A 16,805-nucleotide genomic window follows, 5' to 3' on the forward strand; every position below is an offset into this window, starting at 1 on the left:
AGAGTAGTTGGGAATAAGCTGTAGAAGCCGCTGTGTACACACTTCAAATCCGGGAGCTCAAACACACACACACACACACACAGACGAGCGCGTGCACACACTTTCATACACACACACACACCGACTGAGTTTTTTTACAGGCGCCTTTCCACTCGAGGAATCCAGTGTGGATTTACCGGAGCACGAGGGATAAAGCGCCGTGTGAAGGTAAGAACTTCTCTTCAGTGTTTGTGTTTAACACTAATTTTCTGACGGTCATACAAACAATTCTCTGTCTCCGGATAGGAAAACCACAGCAGTCTTATTAACTTGGCTTGAGCAGGATATGAAATGTTTACATTTGATCACAGGGACATAGTGATGATGTCATTGTTTTTAAAGGAGTTTGGAACAGTTTAGAACGTTCGAAAGTCCATAGAACCATTTACTTTGGTACAATACAGTGCCACGGAATTCTTACGTTACTTTGGAATACTACCATGTAAATACCAGGGTAAATATAACTAACCGAAGTACTATAACCGTTGTTTTTATTATCAGGGAAAATCAGGGTCACACTTTATTTTGATGGTCCGTTTGATAAGTTTCATTGCATTTACATGCCAACTAATTCTTATTAAATTATAAGTAGACTGTTAGAGTTAGTGTAAGTTGACATGTACTTGCAAAGTTTCTTATAGTCAGTTAAATGTCTGTTTAGCTGCAGTATCAACAGATATTAAGCAGACATTATACTAATACTTGCATGAACCATCAAAATAAAGTGTTACCAAAACAGGTTTTATAAAAAAAGTTACTGGATCATTTTTTTATTTTATGTCATTGTCACATTTGAGTAAATAGCCTACCAAAGTGAATCATGTGTCCTGCTTTATCCTGTTGTACTGGAACACAGTTGTGGTGGACATCTGCCAGACGATCAATAGACAGATCAGTGCCATGGTAACCAGAGACACTGGCCCTCAAAGCACCATTTGGCCCTCTGTTGTAACTAAGGGATGAAGATTTTACTGGTTTATTGCAGAGAGGTGAACTTTCATCCCAGTCTCTGAGGTATTAAAAAGAGATTTGATATCGTCATGGCTGTTCGTTTCAAATGACTTGTGCTTACTGTTGTATGCATTTGATGATGTGTTTCAATATTGAGGTAAAGTTGGCTTTATATTTGCATATTCATTCAGTGACGCTCCCTATATTGTTTACCATGGAACGTTTGAATATTCAGTCTAAAATCACATGTAATTCTGACTTGAAAACAACATTAGCACCATTTAAAGAGCCCCTATTATAGTTTTTTGAAAATGGCCTTCCATGCATTGTGTAACACGGCTCTAAGTGAATGAACACATCTAGCTGAGGTTCAATTCTCAAAGTGCACCTTGTTTAATACTATTGATTCTTTAATGAAATAGTAGACTTGAAGTTGAATGACTGAATCGAGTTGGGTTCGGATGTTTTGTTTGATCCCATTGACGTCGATATGGTACATCACCAAATATGTACTTCCAGTTCTGGTAAAATGTGCACGTGCTTTCCCTTCACACACTAGCGGAGAGGCCAGGGATAACAAGACTGATCATGACGCGAATATGACAATCACTGACAGATGGAGATTTGTCTGTGGGGAATAAAGGGTTAATATTAATTTTTACAACAATACCACAGTATAGCCAAACAAGTGCTCTGTTTGTTCCTGTCATTTTTTTGATTTTTGATACAATAACCTATGCTCCAACACGGGATTCGCTGGCAGTTTGCTATTGAAGGAGCAGCAGAGACTATGGGACTTTGTCAGACTTTGACAGGGACTTTGTCAGTCTCTTTTACAGTTCAAATAGACCAGTTTCTTTTTCCTCCGGATCATTACATGTACAGGAAGTGTCATTAAAAATTGTTGCTTCGTTTTGTGTAGTTTGCAAAAATATGTGTTTAATTGTGTGTTATAAGTTGTAATCACCCTGCGCGGTTTGTAATCGCGTATCTATTAATCAGTGCTTGTACTATATCTCTCAGGTTAAATCAGTATGGGGCTATTCGCATATCGCGTCCAAAACTACGTTAAAAACGTGACATGGTGGGCATTTCTCTCTGTCTCATGCTAAACGCTGTCGACCAATCGCAACAGACTGGGTCATCAGACCAATAACCGCAGATAAGCTTTGGGCTAAAGAGGGGTTTGGGAACAAATGAATCACTGAATGATTCAGATGGGAGTGGCTAAGGTAAAATGAGGTAAAAATAACAGCACATTATAATACAATGAAAGTGTTTTTTGACCTTGCACACATATCAGCATGTTGTTGGAGACCTCTAAAACTAAAATATGACCATTTTTAATGCAAAATAGGGGCTTTTTAATTGACTGTAAACGATGTATTTTGATAGTAATTGGCTGCTAATATGACTTCCCGGTTTAGAATTTGCAAAGAAAACTTTTCTGAGGTTATATTATTTAGAAGTCTGAATGTGCAAATATAAAACCAAATTTACCTCAATGTTTCACTGTCTAATGAAGATGTTTTCAGGAAAGTTAAAAAAGAAAGGAGATATTGGTAAAGTTTCTCCTATACTTTACATTCATTTATTTTCCTTCAGCTTAGTCCCTTTATTCATCAGGGGTTACCACAGCGGAATGAACCTTACACTTAGCCAGCATATGTTTTACACAGCGATGTCCTTCCAGCTGTAACCCAGTACTGGGAAATACTCATGCATACTCATTCACACACATACACCACAGCCAGTTTAGTTCATTCAATTCACCTGTAGCGCATGTCTTTTGACTGTGGGGGAAACTGGAGCACCTTTAGAAAACCCACAGAACATGCAAACTCCACACAGAAATACAAACTGACCCAGCCGAAACTCGAACAAGTGAACTTCTTGCTGTGAGTGCTAACCACTGAGCCACTCTATCGCCTCACCTATACTGAAATAACTAATGCTCACATGTGAAGATGCATTTTGAAATTCACATCACACCCCTTCCCAATTCAATAGTATCTGGCTGCAGACTTGCACATGCAATCTCAGACAGGCACTCAATAGAGCTAGTGACGTGATGTCACTGTGAGTGGTAGAGGTTAGCCATGGGGCGATAACCGTTTTCAAGATATACCGCGGTTTGAAAAAGTTTTAAAACCGTCAAGATTTTCTGCTATACCATTCCTAAGGTATATGTACGATTTTTTATTGACTTTTTTTTGTTTTGTTTTTTAGGACAACAGTATCTCCAGCAGAAAAGATGCTGTCTTAGATTGTAAAGAAACCTGTGTTTTTAAAAACTAATTAAGACAACAGAAGACAATGATGCAATTGAATTTTATAGCCTGACATGTTTACTGCTCCAAAATGTTAGAAATGTTTCTTAACTTAAAATATATTGTGCACAAAACTGAAAAAGTTTTTGTTTTTTACCCTGCCATATGAAAAGAACATATTTTAGAGCACTAATCACAATACCGTGATATTTAAATTCAAGGTTATCATACCGTCAGAATCTTATACTTGCCCATGCCTATCCGCTTGTTAAGTGTGACGTCACGCGAAGCGGCATCCAGGTCCAAGCGCTCTATTCAACTGAATGGGGAGACCCACGAAATGGTAATAATAAACGTTTACAAAGCGATTTAATACTTTCGAAAATCACGATCGCAATATATATGTCCATGCCTAATATCCAATGGCTAGAAAGTAATTCTTTTTTTTATAAATTGTAAAAATGTTGGTATTTGTTATACAGCAAGCCCAGAGATTGTTGTGCACACTATGACTTTATATAAAATTAACTCTAATGTGTTATATGAATAAAAAGTGATCATAAACGAATGATTTCTCAACTCAAATGAATGGCGGCATGGACCCGGAAACAGTATTACATACGTCACCACTTAACAAGCGGATAGAAGTAGGGTTGGGGTTAGGTGTATCTCTGCAAGATGTATTTATTTATCTCAGAAAACATCTGCTGTGTTCAAAGTTTTGATAAAAGTTCTGCTGACTAAACATTCTAAACATTAAACATCGTATTGTAAGCATCTATTTATCTTTAAAATTCAAACTAAAAATTTCAGATGAGCAAACGCTCTAATAAGTATATCTTTCAGGTGTAAACACTAACATCAGATAGATTTCTATACGCTCAAGAGACATCAGAGACTCATTTTACATCTTGCAAAAAGGAGCACGGTAAGTCCCCTTTAAATGCAATTGTTTAATGTTTCAACTAATCTTTTATGAAAATAAATGATCAAAATATGGCAAATGATATGATCAGTTTATGTGAAATGAAATGACATAAAGGGTCTGACCTGTTCTTGATAAAATATAAAACACAATAAGTTATCTCCTTAATTTGTAGTTTGACTTGATTCATTTTAATATGGAAGGAAAGAAAGCTATTTAAAGCTCTAAAACAGCTTTTTTATGCTGTAAATGTCATGTTTTGCTGTAGATTACTCTCTGAATCTTAGCATATAAAGGGGGGAGGGGATCCATACAGTCTACAGCATAAGCATTATTGATCTGTGTTCCTCGCGGGACCAGTGAGATGGGATTCAGTCCAATTACTAATGGACGCAGAGCTGTGCTAAGTGGCATTTGTTATAAAAACATTCAAATTTGGGCTATAAAATGAATGCTGAGCATTTATTTGTGTGTTTTATGGTTCGCGCATGATGCACATTTGGAATAATAATAAATGAAGCCACAGCAAAGTTGTGAGGTGGATTATGATCGCCAGCCATGTTGCCAAAAGATTAGGAAATAAAATCCACTTTTGACATCTTAAATCCTCAGTTTTAGTATTGGAGGGTCTTGTGCTCAGCATGTGATGAGACTTAAGACCTTAGAAGGTAGAGTTTTACTCAGTGTTTCGTTTTAACAGTGTAATAGTAAAACATTGGTGAATCTGAGATTTGCCGTTTTTACACTGCAAAAAATGCTATTCTTACTTGGACTTATTGTCTTGTTTCTATCTAGAAAAATATCTACAACTTCTCAAATCAAGAAGCAGTTTTGAGTAAAATATAATATAATATAAAATATTGTCTTGCTTAAATAATAAATAATACATAAAAATTGAAGTGAGTCTTTCCTTAAAACAAAGAAAGTAATCTGCGGTGGTGTTAAGCGAAATCTTGTTTCAAAGCGAAAACAGATTATTTAACTTGTTTTAAAGAAAAACTCACTTAATTTTGACATTATTTCTTAAAACGTTTATTAGTCTAGGAAATGATTCTTGATTTAAGAATTTTTAGTCGTGTTTGGCGCAATTTGTTGCTATTTTCGACCAGTGCAACAGTAATTTTCATGTTTTGCGCCACAGTGTTTAAATAGAAAATTCTTTGCTTCATTTTGTGGACTCATGGGCGTGTCAATCTGAAAAGGAGGTGTGTTAAGGCGCATTGTTGGCGTGATGCTATTTTGAGGAACTGAAATAGACCATGCAAATGACCAACTAAAAGCAGGTCTAAGTCTAGTGCAGAGCACGTTAGTTATGCGCCTATGCAGGTCCAAATGCTTACACATTGCTTAATACACACAGGATGTACAGCAATGCACAAATATATTTACAAATGAAAAAAAAATTCTTTTTCTACATAAATATAAAAAACACTGCCTCCATGTCATCTTGAGTAAACTTTTTGCAGTTTATTCATGACAATTTGCATTTGTACAATGTTGTTATTATTATTAGCAGTATCATTTATTATATGCAAATTTATCTTTGTTTTATTAAAAAACAGATTTAGATTTGTCCACCTATCGGGTTTTGGAGACGTATGCATTACCATACGGGGTATCACAATAGGATGTGTGTTTAGATTTTTTTTTTTTTTTGACCACACGTCGATATTATTGCTTATTTATTCATTTGCTAGAAATCAGAACTGAATTTAGTAATAGTTTTGAAACAAATCTTTGCACTTAACAAGCTAAATTAAATATGTACGCTAATGGATTTTTTCTGTGGAGTGAGTACTTCACTGTTTCCTTACTTCAGGAAAGTAAAGGAATAAAAGTAAAGTAAAGAGAAAGTAAAGAGGCTGATTGGAGGAGGCTTGTTCTTTATCCTCCTGCTGCAGATGGTCTGTTTAGCTGTTTTCTCGCTAGTGAAGCGTTCAGTTTTTTTACTTACAAACACCGCCATGTAAATAGCAAATGCGCCATGGTGTGAAGCAACTGACTCTTAAAGGTAATGGGAGATCAGACTTTGATTGGTTTAATGCATGTTATGCTCAACTAGGGCTGCAACTAACGATGATTTTATAGTTGATTAATATGTCGATTATTTATTCGATTAATCGTTGAATTGGGGAAAAAAAAGAAAAGCATTCATTTCCAATCCTTTATTCAAAAAAGCTCATCCCTGAGGTGTTATAATAATAATAATAATAATAATAATAATAGTTATAATAATAAAATAAAAAACTAAATAGTTTTGCCCTTTTTTCAATCCAAATATCTTAAAAACGTTAAAGCAAGATATATATATACTAGACACATGAAATAGCTTAAGAAATTGTCTTGTTTAAAAAAAAAAAAAAAACGTAAAAATTAAGTGATTATTTGCTTAAAACAAGCTAAAATATTTGGCAATGGGGTAAGAAAAATAAGATTAATAAGATATCTTATTTGGGGGTCTTGTTTTTGTTGGGTAACGGAGTGGTGGGGATGTATAGGTGTTTGTGTTTGCATCTGGGAGCCACTGCAATCCAAAAAGCTGAGGACCAGGGTGGGGGGGGGTGTAATTACAGGAGTTTTCCTTGACAAATAACAAAACATGAGATGGGTCTGAAATACAAAAGACTCCGGGGAAAAATGGTGTTGGCACGTATGGTATTTACATGTCTAAAACATAAAATAAGCATTACACGGGTAAAATGCTGCATAATTGTGATAATATGACACATCTTTTTCTGGCTCACCACTAGTCATCGCGCTAATGCTCAGTTTGAATTTTTCAGTCGCTGCTCTAAGGGTAAATGAGCTAACACTAACTTGTCATGCTTGTCAAGCTGGATAACGAGTAAAAATACCAGCACCAGGGACTTTATGGTCCTCACTTCAAAACAGAACAGAATTAGGATTCCGTAGTGATTTACCCTGCTACTGAACTTCCTTCCTCCTCATCCCTGCCTATGAAGTGCCAAACTTTGTATTAGTGCACACGAGAGACCACTCCGCTCCGCGCTAAACTAAGTGATTTTTGAATAATCAAACGTCTCTGTATGGCGTGACACAATGAATTGGTTATGAAATAATCGCTTTTAGCAATACATTTATTATCGATTTAATCAATTGGTTGTTGTAGCCCTACCCAAAACATAAACATTTGTGCCATGTGCTTTAGACTTTGCACCTAGATCGTTAAAATAGAGCGAAAAAAGTCTTAGCTAAATGCAGTGTTAGTATATTTCATGGGAAAATGTATAACTGTTTAATGAAAATTAGATTGAATTAATGAAATGTACACAAACATTTCGATTTTTAGGAAAATGTAAACCTGCCTCTGTGTGTGAACAGACAGTACTAAAAAACTACATATTGATGAGCTACTAATTCTATCACTAAAAAGTAACTACTTGTTAAAAATGACCATGTTGTTGTCTTATATGACAAGTTTAAGTTTAGTTTTTTGCGTTTTCATTCTGTTGAGCACAAAAGAAGATATTCTGAAGGATGTTGGCTTCTGTAGCATTTGCTTTTCTTACTATGGATGGGATAGAAGTGTGGGTTTTGTTTTGCCGTTAGAGAGAGGTTGTGTACACATACTGCAGAGTGATTTCTGCAAAGCATGCCTCTCTTTAATGCATTCTACGCATTCGTTTTTGTTGGAGCAGTTACCACTTAAAATAGGAAGGCGTTTCAAAACCTCTTGAGTGTTTCTTATCATCTTTCACAATCATTTAGCAACTCTGCCCTACACTGTAAACCTGACCGTTAGGATAAACCACCAGTCACAAACTCCTCAATAGTAAAAGAGCAATTTTGAGCACACAAATATCAGAATAATTATTCACCAAGCATAAAAATGAGCGCCTCTTCATGAGTGCCACTTTCTGTACTCACTCCACACTGAATTACTATTGCAAATGAGTTCAGATTGATAATACCTAACAAGTGCTCTCCAGACAATAGTGCACTCTCTTTGTTGTAACATCTCCACCTCTGGAGAGGAGCGTCTGCCTGCCTTTTAATGGGTCTGCAGGTTTTGTCCGTGGGCCCCGTCGCCATGGAGACGCTCTCCATCAGGTCGCGAGGCTCTGAATGATCAGTGTTTTATTTCAATTTCCCAAGAGTTCTCCTGCTAGTTTGAGCTCTCCTCTCGGTGAAGATGCAGGTCGGTGTGGACGGTTGTGATCAGAGGGTAATCCCAAATCTCTTTTCAAACCAAAATGCCTGATGTTTTTGTATAGTCTGCATGATATTGTGTTTGTAATCTTTCTAACTTCTTTAATGTGATGTATTTCAGTCAGTGTGAGGCAGGGTATTTGACAAGAAAAAAGTGTTAGGTGTGAGTGTTGTTTTTATGTTATTTCTTGTTCAGTTGATGTTGTCTTCAAATGGGACAGCAGATTCAGTTCATACAGTGTGTGTGTGTGTGTGTGTGTGTGTGTGTGTGTGTGTGTGTGTACGTGTACACAGGGCTTGACATTAACTTTTTTGATCACCAGCCACTGTGGCTAGTAGTTTTCCAACGTTATTAGCCACTCTGTATTTTCACTAGCCACAATTTTTTTGTTGGAAAAATATTTTTTATATGCATAAATATGAGTTTGACATGCTAAAACACTTGATTTAGATTTTGTGTTATGTCCACATGCCTCCTCATTAATTGTTGTGTCGTGTATGAGCAAATGGGTCATTGTTTCAGTGTTATATTGCATTAGTTTTTATTTCACATGACTTTTCAGAACTTAAAATTAAAGATTATCCAAATTTATCTTGGACCACACCAAACAATAAATATATCTTAGCCACAAATTTAAAATGTGTCAAAACAAGCTAAATATAGCTGTATACTATGCTTTCTATTTAACAAAACATTTCTTTAAAAAAACAAAAACAAAGAAGAACAATTGACTTTTAAAAAATAGTTATTGTCATGTATCGAAAATATGCACAGTAATCTGTCCTCGCTAAAGGTCTCTCAGATCACCAGTTAACTACTCATAATTGGAGAGTTAATCTCATATTAAAGCAATGTTATTGTAAACAAAAAAAAGATAATTAAACCATATTAACAAAAATAACTGTAAGCAAATGAAAGCAGGTGAAAAACATACCGTGTGTGATAATGAAAGGATGATCACATGCACACGTTCAAGGCCAATTAATAATCTGTTCAAAGCGAAAGTAACCGGTACTGCTTACAAAAAGACAAATGGAGACTGTTGGTGTATTAGCATAACTTTTTGTCTAGTCTATTTGAAAGAGAATCAAACACAGTTGCCTTCCAGGCACGGTTGCTTCACGCAAGGAAACGGGAGCGCGCACACGTTTTAAACAGTCGCGAGCATTACATCAGCTGTTAGCACGAGCGATCATCCTCTCAGTCGGTTTTCACCTGCTTTCTTTGCTTGTGCGAACGCAATTATTTTTGTTTGTCCTGCTGTTTCTCGATTCTTATATCACATTTGCACGCAATATGGGTCATGCTCATAGTCGAACACTGCTTTTAAGAAAACCACAATTTAAAAATAGTTTTCAACCAGCCAAAATGGCTAGTGGGAGTGACTGTCTACATCTTCTAAAGGTTTAATAAATAAGCTTTCCTTGATGTATGTTTTGTTATGGTAGGACAATATTTGGCAGACACAGCTATTTAAAAATCTGGGGTCCATTCTTGGTACATGGATTGCTCAGTTAGCTGGATTTGGTTGTTAATGATTTGACATGATTCAGGATAGTTTCATTCTTCAAAGCTCATCTGAGAGTTCTTGTCATAGCAACAGTTTTTGTAGCCCAAACCTGCTCAGGAGCAGGCTTATTTCATATAAGCTGGATTAGGCCGGGTCATTTCAAGGAAAGGCACACTGAAAGTATGTACCGAATTCTGATTTCTTCTTGCAGTAGTAATTATATAGACTTGGAAAAATAGTAAATGGCTTAAAAAAAATCATATATGTATATACAGTTAAAGTCAGAATTATTAGCCCTCCTGTTTATTTTTTCCCCAATTTTTATGTAACGGAGAGCAGATTTTCAAAACATGAAAATGAGAGCAACATTTCTAAACATAATAATTTAATAACTCATTTCTAATGACTGATTTATTTTATCTTTGCCATGAGGACAGAAAATAATATTTACTAGATATTTTTCAAGACACTTCTATACAGCTTAAAGTGACATTTAAAGGCTTAACTAGGCAGGTGAGGGTAATTAGGCAAGTTATTTTATAATGATGGTTTGTTCTGTACACTATCAAAAAAATATATAGCTTAAAGGGGCTAATAATTTTGACCTTAAAATGGTGTTTTATTTATATATATATATATATATATATATATATATATATATATATATATATATATATATATATATATATATAATATGCTCATTTTAGTTGAAATAAATAAAAGTAAAAAATATTTAAATAAACGTGTGTAATCTGCTTAATATAGATTTTTTAGATACAATCGTGTACTATTTTAAGGTACCAGCATAAGTGAAAAAAAAAATTGTACTGTTTTGAAGGTTTACAGTCGTTTGAAAAAGTCAAGGTTTTATAACCACCAAAGCTTTCTGTTATTCCTTTTCTACAATATAAGTAAGACCTTTTTTTTTTTTGTAGTTTTTAAAACTTACGTAAGTTAAATAGTTTTCGACAACTTGTAAATGTATAGCATATTAAAGTGATTTTGGCTATAGCATTTATTTAAAACTTTGAAATGAAAAGTGAAGGTCTGTTTTTCTGTCTTTTAGATGGCGTCAGTGACTGACTCGCGTCTTCAGCCGTCACAGAAAGATGCTGCAGACCAAAACTTTGACTACATGTTTAAACTCCTCATCATCGGAAACAGCAGCGTCGGTAAAACCAGCTTTCTGTTTCGATACGCGGACGATTCCTTCACTTCAGCCTTTGTCAGCACAGTGGGGATCGACTTTAAGGTCAAAACCGTTTTTAGGAACAACAAGAGGATTAAACTACAAATCTGGGTAAGTTTGACGATCACGTGATCAGTCTAACATCTTAAACTAAAAGCAGAAAAACTTTTTACATGCTCGTGTTGCAAGTTGCAACAGCTCTGCACTGTAAATAATGGTTAATACATCTAAGTTTGACAAACCAATTTCGAGAGGAGCACGTGATATAAATGATCTGTAATCATTAGCAAGCCAATCAGGTTAATCCAAATTCACAATAAATATCCCGTCTAGCATTACTTCCTTATCTTCGTTTAGAAGAACCCCCCCCATCCACCTCATCTCCCCCTATCCTCCTTCACCAGGGGGAGCTCTCGAGAACTATCCGATCTCGTACCCCCTTACATGCTCATCAACCAGGCGGGAGCCCTGGGCTCAATTATTACTGAACTTAGGGTTCACTCTAGGGACAGCATGCCAAACCTGCTAATATTATCAAGCACTAACTATGTTCGACCTCTTGACTGTAATCTAATCTAAATCTAAAGTAAATCATAACTTGGTAAATGTAATAATTTAATTTTGTTTCAAATCTTTTTGATATAGAAGCTGTTTTAAGTTAATGTAACTCAAGTTTGATAGCATAAGATTATTTGATTCCACTTAAATTATTTAGGCAACCATGTAATGTTTTTTTTTATAGTGTGGATTGTAACAATGTCAGTGGTTTGCAACATGTACACAATTAAAGTGTACACTGGCTCCATTAATAACACATTTTACCAATCTTGGTCCTAAAGTTCCATTAAGTTTCAATATTTACACTCTGCTATTGAAATTGTGACCTGTTCATTTTAAGATTACTTTTACTCTTTACATTCTGTTCATTTTTTTACATTTACATTTCTGTACATGTGATTTTTCAGCTTTTTAATTTTTAATAAATTTCCAACAATTTATACAACTCTTTTTTTCACATTGTCATTATGGGCTATTGTGGTAGAATTTTGAGGTAATCAATCAATTTAATCCATTTTGAAATAAGGCTGTGACAAATGTGGAAAAAGTGAAATGCTGTGAATACTTTAGCGGCACATATTTTTTCGCTGTGCTTGTAAACAACCAGGTTTCACACTGGGAACAGGAACATGAGCCGTGTTCAAGCAGGAGCAGTGCGTAAGGCATATGGTTTCTATGTGTCTGTTTTCCATTTTCAAATGCTTTCGGTTAAGTGAAGTTTATTAATAAACAAATTTCAAGAGGATCACGTGTTTATGATTGTTTACAGCTGTTCCAACTTTAGCTAATGACTGATTATCCTATCAGACGATCCTTAACTCACTATAAATAACCAGACTTTTCTCATCTCAATATCTTCGTCTTGAAGAAACGGGCGTCACGGTGGCCAGCGATTAGCGCTGTTGCCTCACAGCAAAAATGCCCCTGGTTTAATTCCTTTCCAAACCAGACGGCATTTCTGTGTGGAGTTTGCTCGTTCTCCCCGTGGTCGCGTGGGTTTTCTCTGGGTCCTCCGGTTTCCTCCCACTGTTCAAAAACAAGCACTTTAAACAATTAATCCAAATACTTTAGCTAAACTCTGAGTACACCTTTCAGCATCCATATCTGACACATAGCTACAACAAGCAAGAGGGGGAGTCATCGAGATATACCTGAGCTCAAACTCCCCTCTCGCCTTGCAACGGGAGGGAGCCCAGGGCTCGAGGATCTTATAAGCTCAGGGCTCAGCACGCCAAACTAGCTTTATTATCAATCATCAGCTAAGTGTGAACTCTTGAAACTGCATTGAAAGAGAAGAGTCTTTCTTCAGGTGGTTTGTCAAGCCTACTCATCTGTGTGAGGCACACTCAGAAATGCACAATTGTTTTAAGGGTTTTCATTTAAACTCTGTTGTGCCTAAATGCTTACAAATCACCGGCCTAAAAACACATGCAAGTAATAAACTTTCATTCCATTAGGGTAAAACTCTGCAGTGACTCCACAAATCACGTGTGTTCTGTACTGTGGTTCCTGGTCAAATTTATAATGCCAACATATAAACTCAATATGGCACATCCTCCGTGACTATGCACGCCGACATTTGACGCAGAAGTATAAATCAGCCTTAAGCCACAGTGCCGCCATCCATCAATTCTTCATTTCTTTTTCAAGTGTAGGTGCAAACTGGAAAATAAGGTTCTGACTGTGCAATTTGACTGTCTGTTATTCAGGGGTGACTGAAGTTCGTGGCTGTGTTTTCAGAAGTGCATTTACTCTAATGTGAGTTGTGGCTGTGATCCAGTATTAGAAAAGTGTGTGTGTGGGTGTGCGTGGTTCTGATAAAAGCTCCTCTTGGCTGTGCAGATCCTCTGTTTCTGTCAACCTGTAACTGGAATAACATGTAGTTTGGTAACTTGAAAAGGTTACAGTACATTTCTAAAGCTCACTCCACTCATGAATATTTTATGCAGATTTTGGATATGTAAATAGGCTTGGGCTTGAAGATTGATGGCTGATAACGGAAAGGTTGTGGGTGCAAATTTTTAAAAACCCCCAAGGGACGGTTCATCCATAAAAGAAAATTCTCTTCTCATTTACTCATTGTGTCCGTTTCAGAAAGGAGGTTAAGTGAAAACTCAGAGTTTTTAACCTTAAAATGAGAGAAACTTTGGGTTTTCAATTTCAAAATGGCAGTAATGTTAAACTGGAGAAAGCAGGGTAAGTCAAGCCTGTTTCTGAAAGAGAGATAACTTTAACTCAGAGTCAGTAGCTTACGCTGTGAACATAACCTGGTCAGGAGCAGGTTTTATTCTCTAAACTCTGAGTTTCTGTCGGTCTCCTCCACTTTTTTAAAGACAAAGCGGTATTTCTCTCCTTACCCTTACGTTTCCACCCACCTATTTTAATGCTCATTTTGGAGATGCGCATCAAAACGATTGATGGAAACGTCATGATGCACATAACTTTTGAAAATACGCATAAATAACTGAGTAGGATAAACTTTTATTCGATAGAAAAGATGCCCCCAAACTATGATGGAAATACTTTTACTGAACAAATTACAGTATGTGCATTAAAGGTTAGTTATAAGAAATCATATGGTGATGAAAATGTGTGTGAACAGACAACCCAACAGGCTGAGCACACTGTAACACATCTAAAGTGTTGTTTTGGTCATTCTAAAACGCCTGAACCGTTTCAGTATTAATGTATATTATTTTTGACCTCCAGAGCATCTGGAGCGTGTTAAGAGTGTCTGTTCTTCACGTCTTATAGCTTCAAATGCCCCCACGCGTTCATTGTGTGGCAGCGTTGTCTTCTGAGGCGCAAGTACATTTATTAAGTAAAGAAAAGATTGACGCAGCTTCTTCTACCGCAGTAAATTCTGTTTTTGCTGTTGATATTTGGCTGCGTTTTAATCAGGAAGTGACGATTTTGTTCTATTTATACATTTAATTAACGTATTTGAATAAAAACACAGCTATTAACTACATTTTAGTCACACAAAGAACAAAGGCACGTACAAGAATGGCTTGTCCTTTTTTAATAAATGATTAACTTAAATTCACTGACCTTCGACATGTACTGTAACTAGATTAATGGGATTATTATTCTTTCTAAAAACTATTGTTTAGTTCTGCTTACATTTCAAAATGTCATATCAACCTCTATCACTTGATTAATAAAAAAGGAAGACACACAAGTGCACTTTTAAATCTATTAAAACTGATCAACGCCTATAAAAGTGGGAACGTGTGTAAAGATTTTATAAACGTCACACATAACATTACTTACTGTATTATTCTTAAATATTTAAATACTTTAGATGTAAAATTACGCATTAACTTGAGCAGCTGTGTCTTCCCACGCTAACTGTCTCTGTTTCACTGATGCAGTGGTGTTGCTTTTCAAAATGTATGGTCATATTTGCTATAACTTTGCATGAGCACATCAAGTTCAGCTGGAGAAAAAAACGGTGATCTCTTTATTAAGATGTTGCAATGGTCACTCGTAGTATCTTTGCTCCATTGATAATGCCTTGTAATAGTCGCGGTGTGCACGCTTAACTCTGAGTTGGTCGACTCACAGTTGATTGACCAAGCTCAGATCAGCTATTCTGAAACCGAAAACTCAAGAGTTTTTAATCTCTCGGTAAAATCAACTCGGAGTTCAAGTTTAAACTCCGAGTTGGTTGAACCTCCTTACTGAAACAGGCCCATTCTCTACTTGTTCCAATCCTTTTTGTGTTTTGTTTATTTTTTGAACACAAAGGAAGAAATTTTTAGGAAATGTTTAGGAACTGTTTATTGGAAAACAGTAAGGGCTGCACCGTAGCTTGGTGGTTAGCACTGTCACCTCACAGCAAGAAGGTTGCTGGTTCGAGTCCCGGCTGGGCATGTATTTGTGGAGATTGCATGTTCTCCCGTTTTTGGCGTGGGTTTCCTCCGGGTGCTCCGCTTTCCCCCACAGTCCAAAGACATGCAGTACAGGTGAATTGAAGAAGGTAAATTGGCAGTAGTGTATGTGAGTGTGTGGGTGTTTCCCAGTGTTAGGTTGCGGCTGGAATATTGGATATTAATGTTGTCTTCTGAGGGAAGCACAGTGGGTAGCACAATCGCCTCACAGCAAAAAGGTTGCTGGTTCGAGCCCCGGGAGCTCCGGTTTCCCCCACAAGTCCAAAGACATGCGGTACAGGTGAATTGAATAAGCTAAACTGGCCATAGTGTATGTGAGTGTGTGGGTGTTTCCCAGTGTTGGGTTGCACCTGGAAGGGCATTCGCTGCGTAAAACATATGCCGGAATAGTTGGTGGTTCATTGTGCTGAGGTGAGCCCTTAAAATCAGAGACTAAGCCGAATGAATGCATGGAAACCAGTAACCATTGACTTACATAGAATTTTTTTCTGCTCCTGGATTCTTGGAAACATTCTTAAAAATATCTTCTTTTGTGTTTAACTGGTTCATTCTGCTGTGGCGATCCCTGATTAACAAAGGGACTAAAGCCAAAAAGAAAATGAAGGAATTATTTTAATGTAATGCGTAATAACTTTACTTGTTACATAGAAAAGTCATTTTATTATGTAACTTGCGTTAATTGTAATGCGTTTCCACCAACACCGACCACAACAGTGTCAAATTAATTTCCAGGCTGACTTTAATCTCACAGCTCTGATTGATACTTTTATGCGTATGTATCTGAGCTTTATTATTATTTTAAATGTATTTTTTATTTATTTACGCAGGGACAATGTACAACATGACATCTGTAGTCCCCGGGCAGGCAGTTTTAACAAATTTAACAGTAAAAAATAATACATTTACAATACACTTACAATACAATGCATGCAATACATCATTATCAATAAAATGAAATCAAATGAGTGGTTACATATTTGACTTTGTTTAAGCCAAATTTTTGGAACAGTTTTAAAATGATTAAAAGTGATACTCTCTCTGATATGTACTGGTGTTTTATTCCATCCTTCTGCTGCTCTGACTAAAAAAACTGATCGTTCAAAAGCAGTTCTTTCAAGTTTAACTGAAAAGTCACCTATAACCAATGACCAAGGCCAGACGGAATCTGCGGAAGTTTTTTGCTATTTCTGCAGAGAATTTTGGTAAAAATCTGCAGATTTCTGCGGAATTATTTTGGGAGTATCATGACTAAATCCTTAATATGTGAAATAAAAAGTAAAACCTTTTTAAACTTTTATT

General features: G+C 36.2%; 2 protein-coding genes across 4 annotated transcripts in view; one reads left to right on the forward strand and one right to left on the reverse strand.

Annotated features, from left to right (window-relative positions):
• Positions 1 to 9,315, reverse strand: part of LOC147845543 (uncharacterized) — a 261,502-nt gene extending 252,187 nt beyond the window's left edge. The window contains exons 1-2 of the mRNA XM_087244082.1: positions 9,236 to 9,315; positions 8,716 to 8,844 (exon numbers count right to left, since the gene is read on the reverse strand). The gene's annotated coding sequence lies outside the window, so the exon portion shown is untranslated. The remainder of the gene's footprint in view (positions 1 to 8,715; positions 8,845 to 9,235) is intronic.
• The window catches only part of rab3db (RAB3D, member RAS oncogene family, b), a 24,905-nt gene continuing 8,100 nt past the window's right edge, over positions 1 to 16,805 (forward strand). The window contains 2 exon segments of one of the 3 annotated variants that reach the window (NM_001002679.1): positions 1 to 207; positions 10,933 to 11,166. In NM_001002679.1, the coding sequence (NP_001002679.1) occupies positions 10,933 to 11,166 (234 nt within the window). In that variant the 5' untranslated portion in view covers positions 1 to 207. 3 annotated transcript variants of the gene reach the window in all.

The sequence above is a fragment of the Danio rerio genome, chromosome 3, assembly GCF_052040795.2.
Source record: "Danio rerio strain M-AB ecotype USA chromosome 3, GRCz13ab, whole genome shotgun sequence".
NCBI lineage: Eukaryota > Metazoa > Chordata > Actinopteri > Cypriniformes > Danionidae > Danio > Danio rerio.